The sequence below is a fragment of the Colobus angolensis genome, unplaced genomic scaffold (assembly GCF_000951035.1).
Source record: "Colobus angolensis palliatus isolate OR3802 unplaced genomic scaffold, Cang.pa_1.0 Scaffold20, whole genome shotgun sequence".
Lineage (NCBI taxonomy): Eukaryota > Metazoa > Chordata > Mammalia > Primates > Cercopithecidae > Colobus > Colobus angolensis.
In genome coordinates this window covers 13,144,974-13,154,728 of record NW_012115155.1, presented here as the reverse complement: position 1 = coordinate 13,154,728, position 9,755 = coordinate 13,144,974, and the positions used below count along the sequence as shown (strand labels likewise).

Here is a 9,755-nt window from a genome sequence, read left to right as displayed (position 1 = left end):
TCACAGACCCAAAACTCACACATGTGATCATGTAAATATATATGTATGTGCATAGAGATAGAGAAATAGATACATAGGTGTATATACATATATATACTGATATATATATATAAATGTAAACTGGCATATATATTTACACTGAGATAAATGTTTGTGTGTGTGTGTGTGTGCTTAAATTTCTGACTCATCCTTCAGCGTGCCAGATCACTAACAACTTAATCTAAGCACATGATTATTTGTTTGTCTTGGTTTTCCAGTCCAATCCAATATGATTTCCAAGTCAATTCTTTCACATTCTGTTTAAACTCCCTTCCAAGTTTTCTCCCTCTCTGTTCCTCCCTATCATCATGTCTAATCTCCAGGGTCTCATGTTCTGCCACTTCAAGTAAACAGGTTAATCCAGGTTTCACGGACTCTTCCAGTTGTTTAGCTCAAACTGATTATTATTAAGGGTAATTTTAGTGCATTGGGCCAATTTTAAAAGACAAATATGAATTTGTATGGAAATCTCTAAGTATTTTAATGTTGATAACAATTTTTTAAAAAATTAAATACTGTATGCATACCCCTGTCTTCCTCCCCATCCCAAAAAAGAAGACGACTATTAGCTAGTCAGATTGCAATTTCTGTCCTGGACTCCTGAAGGGTCCATGGGTATACTTAGGGAATATATAAACCTCTTTTTCAAACTGCAGTCAACCTATTATTAATGTAGTAAAGTTAATTTAAATTCATAGCAATCAGTATTTTTAGTAAGCTAAAAAGAATAATTTAGGATGGAATGAATGGACTTGGAGGAAAAATAGAGTGAAAAGCAAGAATATTATTTTGAGAAATGTCATATTTATGTGTGTATGTGTGCCAAGTTACACAGAAATTGTACTTCTGAGGAGAGTGGCCAAACAAGTTTAGAAACGCATGTATATAATTTAGTTTTATTCAGTTTCCCAAATACAGTCATCCCTCAGTATCCACAGGGGATTGAGTCCGGGACCCTCTATGGGTACCAATATCTTAGGATACTCAAAACCCTTACAAACAATAGTGTAATATTTGCATTTATTTTACACCCAACCTCCAGTGTACTTTAAATCATTTCTAAATGACTTGTAACACCTTATACAACCTAAATGCTCTGAAAGTGGTTATTAAACTGTATTATTTTTAATCGGTTTTTTTTTTTGTAATGTTTTCAGTGAGGGAGTTGGTTGAATCCACAGATAGGAAACCCAGGTACAGGGAGGGTCAACTCTAATTCTGCACCCACAGAGGATAGGAACATAAAAATGCCGACTCCCTATGGACTGCTTCCCCTCCACGCTCTTTCTTCAATCTTCCTGTAGGGGGTGCTCAAATTAGCTTTAGTACAGCGTGAAGCCAGTGCACGGCCTGGCCTCCACTTCTCCAGGGGGCGATGTAAAGTTTTTGGTCGTTAAAGGTGTCGTGGTGCGCGCGTCTGGAAGCATTTCCGCTCTGGAGCATTCTCGTTCCGCCGGGTGCCAGCGTTCCTGTGAGGCACTTCCGGTTGGCTGAGCTGCGCACATGTGACCGGAAGGGAAGTAACGTCAGCCTTGAGGACTGAGTAGGTGTACCGTGTGGCGCTTGTTCTAGAGAACTGAATAGCTGTATCGTGTGGCGCCTTGTTCTAGGCACTTCTTGGACAGCATGTCTCACCTGCCGATGAAACTCCTGCGTAAGAAGATCGAGAAGCGGAACCTCAAATTGCGGCAGCGGAACCTAAAGTTGCAGGGTGAGATGCGTTGACTCGCGATGGCTGAGGAGTCCCACGCGCCAGTCCTGGCGCGTTCGGGCGGCCGGGGGCCCAGCTGCGCCGTGTGACGGAGGCAGCTTCCCCTGCAGAGTGTGTGACTGGGGAGAGTGAAAAGGCAGCCTCCACTCGGAGCCTGCGCTGCTGCCGACTAGTCGCGTGGCTCCAGCGCTGCTCCTGAGCTTTCTGAGCAATCAGTTTTTTCTTACAGCGTTAGAGCAGGAGGCCTCCCGGTTCACTTCTAGGCTTGCAGCTAACCCTGCCTTTTGCATTTCCACTTTACTTTTTGATTCCCTCACCACCTGCAAGTCGCACCTCACCCCATCCCTCATTTCCGGTTAGGCTACATGGAACGTTCTCATTTCCACCCACTTTTCACATCTATGTAATTCCCGTATTTCTTTCTCCGAAAGCCCGTCTGGCTGTTTCTAGAGCTTCTTTGGTTCTATTGCCTTCATCTACCCACCTCCACACACTCTCGTAGCACTTTCTTACAAGAGCTTCTACATATTTGTGTCCTGCGCAGTCACCTAAATGAAAAGGATTTTACATGAATATCACCTTTCTTACCTACCTCATTTGCAGTCCCCGTGTCCTGACAATGGGGCCACAGATCTTGAAGTAATTTTGTTAACTTATTGTCCAGGTTAAGATATAAACTACCCGAGGGGAAGGTTGGAGGCACAGTGCCTTGCCCCAGTTGGTTTTCAACAGACATTAATTGAAAAAAAATTCTGCAGGAGGCAATAGTTTTGTAAATTTTAGGAATATGTTTTGAAGTACTCTTATATTTCTAATTCCTATAGAATAATACTACAGCATTACTAACTACTTTTCAGTGCCTGTGTAAGTAAATTTGAACAAAAGATGGTGTTTTCTCTTTTTCAGTAAACAAACAGGGAGCCTTTGGTAAGGACATTCTCAGGTACAGTCGTGCATCACATAACAGGAGGGGGGATACATTGTGAGAAATGCGTCATTAGGGGCTTTTGTCGTTCTGCGAACAGCTTGTAGTTACACAAACCTAAATCTACTACACACCCAGGCTACATGGTATATAGCCTGTTGCTCTTAAGCTGTCATCCTGTACAGCATGTTACTGTACTATACTGAGAGAATTGTAACACAATGGTAAGTGTATGTATTGCTAAATATATCTAAACATAGGAAAGGTACAGTAAAAATACATGTACATATGACATGAGAGATTTTTTTTAAATGGTACATCTGTATAGAGTACTTACCATGAATGGAGTTTGCAGGACTGGAAGTTACCCTGAGCGAGTCAGTGAGTGGTGAGTGAATGTGAAGGTCTAGGACATTACACGACTATAGACTTTATAAACACTGTACACTTGGGCTATACTGTTTAGTTTTTTAATACTTTTATTCTTAAATTAACCTTAGCCTGCTGTAACTTTTACCTTATAAACTTGTTAAATTTTAGCAGTTAGCTTACAACACAAGCACATTGCGCAGCTATACAAAAAGTTTCCTTATGTCCTTATTGTATGTGATTTTTCTGTTTTTTTTTTCTTTTTAAGCTTTTTGTTAAAAATGTAAAGACACGCCGGGCGCGGTGGCTCAAGCCTGTAATCCCAGCACTTTGGGAGGCCGAGACGGGTGGATCACGAGGTCAGGAGATCGAGACCATCCTGGCTAACACGGTGAAACCCCGTCTCTACTAAAAAATACAAAAAAATAGCCGGGCGACGTGGCGGGCGCCTGTAGTCCCAGCTACTCGGGAAGCTGAGGCAGGAGAACGGCGTGAACCTGGGAGGCGGAGCTTGCGGTGAGCTGAGATCCGGCCACTGCACTCCAGCCTGGGTGATAGGGAGACTCCCTCTCAAAAAAAAAAAAATGTAAAGACACAGACACATTCAGTATCACTGTCTTCCACCTCCACATCTTGTCCCCCTGGAAGATGTTCAGGGGCAACAATAAGCATGGAGCTGTCATCTCCTATGATAACAGTGCCTTCTAAAATACTTTTCTCCCTGAGGCTCTTTTACAGTTGACTCTTACATTTTTTTTAATAAGTAGAAGGAGTACATTCTAAAGTAATGATCAAAAGTATAGTAAATACATAAACCAGTAACATAGTTGTTTATTATCATGTATTATGTATTGTACATAATTGTGTGTGCTGTACTGTATGTGACTGGCATTACAGTAGGTTTGTTTACACTAGCATCACCGCAAACATGAGTAATATGTTGCACTACGACATTGCAACAACTGATGGCACTAGGTGATAGGAATTTTTTAGCTCGTTTATACTCTTACAGAGCCACTGTATATATTGTCCTTAATTCACAGAAATATCATTGTGCACGCACTATTTGTGTGTGATAAATATTGGGGCAAATAAGTGGTCTTATCAACTGAATTTTCAACTCACTGCAGTCTAGGAGAGTTGGGGTTGAATATTTTGAAGTGGTATGAGAAATAGTACTTGTGCAAATGAGTTGTAAATGTCTTTTTCAATATATCAGTTAATCATATGTTTATCAAATATTTATGTTTATTCTGTAACTACCGTTATCTGACCTCATCTGTTTAAATATTTGACCTCATTGAAGTTTTCCTGTTCTAGACTCCTTTTAAGGAGTCAGAGGTACGGTTTTTTGAAGTTAAGAAATCAATCTTGCTTTCGCTTTTCCAGTATTGTCTCTTTAAGATAACTTACTTTCCCTGTAAGGGAACACCATAAAATTATAAGTTGTTTTAATTACATGAAAGAGAAGAAAAGCTAAATAATTCGTGTCAGGAAGCCATGGAAGTTCTCATTTGGGATTTCAGTGTTTATAAGTAAACTTCTTTGTCACAGTGTATGTTCTGTTTATTTAAACAGGGGCCTCAAATCTGACCCTATCAGAAACTCAAAATGGAGATGTATCTGAAGAAACAATGGGAGGTGGAAAGGTTAAAAAATCAAAACATTGTGTGAATGTGGGCTTATCAGAAACTCAAAATGGAGACGTGTCTCAAGAAGTAGTGGAAAATATAAAAGTTAAAAAATCTCCCCAGAAATCCACTGTATTAACCAATGGAGAAGCAGCAATGCAGTCTCCCAATTCAGAATCAAAAAAGAAGAAGAAGAAGAAGAAAAAGAGAAAAACAGTGAATGATGCTGGACCTGGTAGGTATTTATTATCTTTGAACTTCAGCCATTTAGTTTTTCACAGACGGTTATTGTTCCTCTTTCTATTACTATTGTGTGCACATGCCATATGAGAATTCCCTGTACTCACCAGTATATTAGAGATTAGCCTGGTAGCTAATGGAAACGTTTTATTGGCAGAAGTGGGGAGTCCATTTCAACTTTACTCAAAATATTGAGGAATAGACTTTTAATTTCACTAACCTTGAAGAAAACTTAGATAAGACTCTCCTTAGAGTTCTAGAAATTTTCTCTTCTTTTTAAGTTACCTTTTTTTTCTGCTTGATTCTTCCCATTTTCCTACCATAAATTCCTCCCTTTGAAAAGAGTCTTAGTTACAAAGTATATAAAGTAGGAAACTTCTGAATAAACAGAACATTCATTTCCAAGTGCTAAGAATGGCAGGAGGAAAAGGAAGGAATATTTTTTGAAGGTGATGGAATTTCAGTAAGCTCGGGTGAAAGAACGGACATTTTCATTGAGATTTGTACAAGCAGAGATTTCAAGGTAGGATAAGATAGGGGTCAGCAAACTATCCCTCCTTCTACCTGTTTTTGTAAATAAAGTTTTGCTGGGTCATAGCAGTGCCTATTTGGTTGTGTTTATGGCAGCAGAGATCACAGACGTGCAAAGTCTAAAACATTTACTATCTGGCCCTTTGTAGAACGTTTGCCAACCCCTGAGTTAGAACATCCTATTCATGTATTTTACCTGAAATAATGGTTTTATTTAGAAAGGAGCTTTGAACTTTCCCAAATATGCTACTGCCTTCATGATGCCTTCAAACAAAGGTCATTGTAATCCTGTTCTAAAATTATTGCCTTCACAATTCTTGTTTTGAGTATGCCCCAGGAAGTGGTATCATTTCTGCTCTCAAACATTGAATCACAATGCTGGGAGTTGTAACCTTACGGGTTTTTGTTTGTTTGTGTATTTGTTTTTTAATGAGATGGGGTCTCACTGTGTTGTCCAAACTGGTCTTGAACTCCTGGGCTCAAATGATCCTCCCACCTCGGCTTCCCAAAGTGCTAGGATTATAGGTAGAAGCTGCCACACCCAGCCATCTTCTGGGTACATTTTAAGAACTATTCCAGGGAAAACAAAATAAGCCGTGGAGGCCAGCTGAAGATATCTATGGCTTTTGGACATATGGGTCCTACCAAGTTGACTGTTTCTTGGAGGGGTGGCCGTAAGGTACAGGGAAGAGACCAGTACTGGGCTACAGAGAGTCCTGGGTTCTATTCTAAGTCAGTTATTTTCAAACATCACTAATTGCTGTATATTTGTATATAAGCCCAGCGTGTGGTTAATCTGTTTGACCTAGAGTCGAACATTGAAAAGAGAAATGAGAAGGAGGACTGAAAAGGTAGTTGGGGCCATGTGAAAGTTGTGAATGTAGAAATGAGAAGCTAGGAAGCTCTGCCTTTCCTCCCACCCTCATCCCTGATAGCCAAGGAGCAGTCCAGTGTATGTCATCCAGGCAAGTGGATTGTTGCCCTTTACAGTCTATCTCTAGTAACATGAAGAGCCTTTGATAGTAATTGGCGTGGGAGGAAAAATGAGTGCTTATAATGAGTTGTTAAAGATTATGTTAATCAGATATGCTTTCTTTCCCCTCAGTGGAGTATGTGAACCTTATAATTGGTATCTTTATACTGTTTAGTTGAACTTTTTAAAGTTTTAAATGAGATGGTATAATACATTAAGAAGCCTAAAAGTTTGGTCACCAAGTCTGTCTGTACCCTGGATTTTTAAATAAAACCACTCATTTTTCATCTACCAGAATTCTTAACAAAGTAGCACAGAATATATTTAGCTTTTGAAAATACACATCTTTATATCAGAAATCTTCTGTTTTGTTGATGTCATTTGGAATTTTATTTTAAGGAAAAAATTTTTCGGGTTTTGTCTCTTAAAACCAAAGATGCAAAAAAAGCAAAAACTGAAAACAAAGGGGAATCTGAAGAAGAAAATGCCAAGACTCCTAAAGAAACAGAAAATAACATGGAGAAGCCAGATAATGATGAAGATGACAGTGAGGTGCCCAGCCTGCCCCTGGGACTGACAGGTAACGTCCAGGAAGCTTTTTAGACAAAACTTCTTTAAAATGTACCTCTCTTAGGTTGAAGGTTCAGTTGTGACTTTTAGTCTACCTGGAAAAAGTATCAACAAGCAACTTTTTTTTGTAAATCTTTCTGCGGCTTTTTCTCTTTATCTTCTATTTTGTGGTGTTTTAGTTCTTTTTGTTCCCTATTATTTTGCTTTTGTCCATTCCTGACACTATAAATATTTTGTATGCACACAAGCAGCTTCTATGATTCTTTGGTTTGTCCTTTTCTAAGGCTCATTCTATGTTGTAATAGGAAAATCATTGACCCTGTACCAGGTTAACCTCCTTTGACCTCTGTTCCTTTATAAAGTTAAGTTTAGACTAGAATTCACTACTCCTAACCAGGTATGTCAAGGAGTTAATTGCATTGTTTGTTTGGTTTGGGTTGGTTTGTCTGTTAAAATGTTGAGGCCCAACCCCAGACCTGCTTAATACAAATTGCAGATGTTTTGGTAGTAGCTCTGAAGCAGAGAAATTTGCCCTCCAAGTAAGATGAGTAACTCATCCTGGTTTGCCGAGAACTTTTCCAGTTTTAGCACTGAAAGTCCCACATCCCAGGAACCTCCTCTGTCCCTAGCCTACTAAGATCATCCTAAGCCTAGGAGACATTTTTGCTTCTCGGAGCTAGGGGCAGTCTGCTGGCATTTGGTGAGTGGAAGTCAGAGATGCCGCGTAGTATCTTCTAATGCACAGGATAGCATTTCACAACAAAGAATTATGCAGCCCAAATGTCAGCAGTGCCAAGGTCAAGAGTGATTGGTTTACACCCTGGGCATGTGGAGTGTGGGGAACCCCCAGATGATTTTGATGCCTCCTGCTGAAGATCCACTGTACTACTTGATACGTAGGCTCAGCCTAACATTCTGTGGCTGTATCTGACTCTTCTGTGTCTTGCTGGAGTGAGATTAACAGTTTTTTTTTAAATTGACTTAACACTCAGTTTTTATTAATGTTCAGTGTTTTCACTTTTTACATCAGATTTCTTAAGCATTTCATTTATCTCTGGACTCATTATTTTCCTTGTCTTGATATTTTTATTTTATATAAATTCCTCGGTTATACCTTCTCTCTACCCCTCGTTTTGTTACAGTATGGACTCTGAACTATAACTTACACAGCCATTAACAATGGATAAACTTGAAAGATAAAGGATCTTTTTGTTGATATTACCAGACATGAATAATTAAGGTTTAGCTTTTTCTTGCTGTGGGAAGCTTTTCTAGGCAAAATAGATTTAGGCAACTGTAGCAATACTAACTTTTTAAAAAAAATAAATTTGCTAATGATAAATTGTCTTCTGTTTAGGAGCTTTTGAGGATACTTCGTTTGCTTCTCTATGTAATCTTGTCAATGAAAACACTCTGAAGGCAATAAAAGAAATGGGTTTTACAAACATGACTGAAATTCAGCATAAAAGTATCAGACCACTTCTGGAAGGCAGGTATGACTAACACTGAAGCTTAGATATTGGCATCTACTTTTAGAACTAGTAGATTATAAAGAACATACCAGTATATTCAGTTGATTTTCTGCTATATGTTGGGTCATGTATCCAGCATACATTAAAGACTTTAAGTTAGGCCGGGCGCGGTGGCTCAAGCCTGTAATCCCAGCACTTTGGGAGGCCGAGATGGGCGGATCACGAGGTCAGGAGTTCGAGACCATCCTGGCTAACACGGTGAAACCCCGTCTCTACTAAAAAATACAAAAAGCTAGCCGGGCGAGGTGGCTGGCGCCTGTAGTCCCAGCTACTGGGGAGGCTGAGGCAGGAGAATGGCATAAACCCGGGAGGCGGAGCTTGCAGTGAGCTGAGATCCGGCCACTGCACTCCAGCCTGGGCGACAGAGCCAGACTCCCTCTCAAAAAAAAAAAAGACTTTAAGTTAATTACTGATGTTTGAAGGAAAGTGTTGGAAAGATGTTCTCTTCTGTTATAGCACAGTTCTGACTTATGATTTCGGTATGTAACCCAGGTGATCAGTTTCAGCGATGTAGACCTCTTCTGGTTCATGTTCTAGCCTTAGTGCCTAAAGTGTGTGTATGTAGTAGATCGTAAATGAGTAGGCTAAATGTCGTTCTCCTTTCCCTTTTTAATATTTAGGGATCTTCTGGCAGCTGCAAAAACAGGCAGTGGTAAAACCCTGGCTTTTCTCATCCCTGCAGTTGAACTCATTGTCAAGTTAAAGTTCATGCCCAGGAATGGTAAGCTGTCATCTGCTTGTTTCTGCCATTATTTCACTAGAGGTTTTTTGTAGCTGTTACGGACTCAGTGGTCACAACCACATTTAGACTTTTACCATATGTATCATTTTTAGGAACGGGAGTCCTTATTCTCTCACCTACCAGAGAACTAGCCATGCAAACTTTTGGTGTTCTTAAGGAGCTAATGACTCACCACGTGCATACCTATGGCTTAATAATGGGTGGGAGTAACAGATCTGCTGAAGCACAGAAACTTGCTAATGGGATCAACATCATTGTGGCCACACCAGGCCGTCTGCTAGACCATATGCAGGTAAGAGATGTAGTGCTTGTGTCATTGTCTTGTATGAAACATAAACTGACAACTAATAGTTGTTCTTTGTCCTTTGTTTTGTTAGAATACCCCGGGGTTTATGTATAAAAACCTACAGTGTCTGGTTATTGATGAAGCTGATCGTATCTTGGATGTTGGGTTTGAAGAGGAATTAAAACAAATTATTAAACTTTTGCCAA

The 9,755-nt window shown here is 39.8% G+C and overlaps 1 protein-coding gene across 1 annotated transcript in view; it reads left to right on the top strand.

Annotated features, from left to right (window-relative positions):
- The first annotated feature begins 1,609 nt into the window (after window positions 1–1,609).
- Window positions 1,610–9,755, top strand: part of LOC105511569 (ATP-dependent RNA helicase DDX18-like) — a 24,534-nt gene continuing 16,388 nt past the window's right edge. Inside the window, exons 1-7 of the mRNA XM_011941727.1 lie at window positions 1,610–1,750; window positions 4,623–4,910; window positions 6,856–6,999; window positions 8,347–8,482; window positions 9,142–9,242; window positions 9,356–9,555; window positions 9,641–9,751. Coding sequence (XP_011797117.1) covers window positions 1,666–1,750; window positions 4,623–4,910; window positions 6,856–6,999; window positions 8,347–8,482; window positions 9,142–9,242; window positions 9,356–9,555; window positions 9,641–9,751 — 1,065 coding nt within the window. The 5' untranslated portion in view covers window positions 1,610–1,665. The remainder of the gene's footprint in view (window positions 1,751–4,622; window positions 4,911–6,855; window positions 7,000–8,346; window positions 8,483–9,141; window positions 9,243–9,355; window positions 9,556–9,640; window positions 9,752–9,755) is intronic.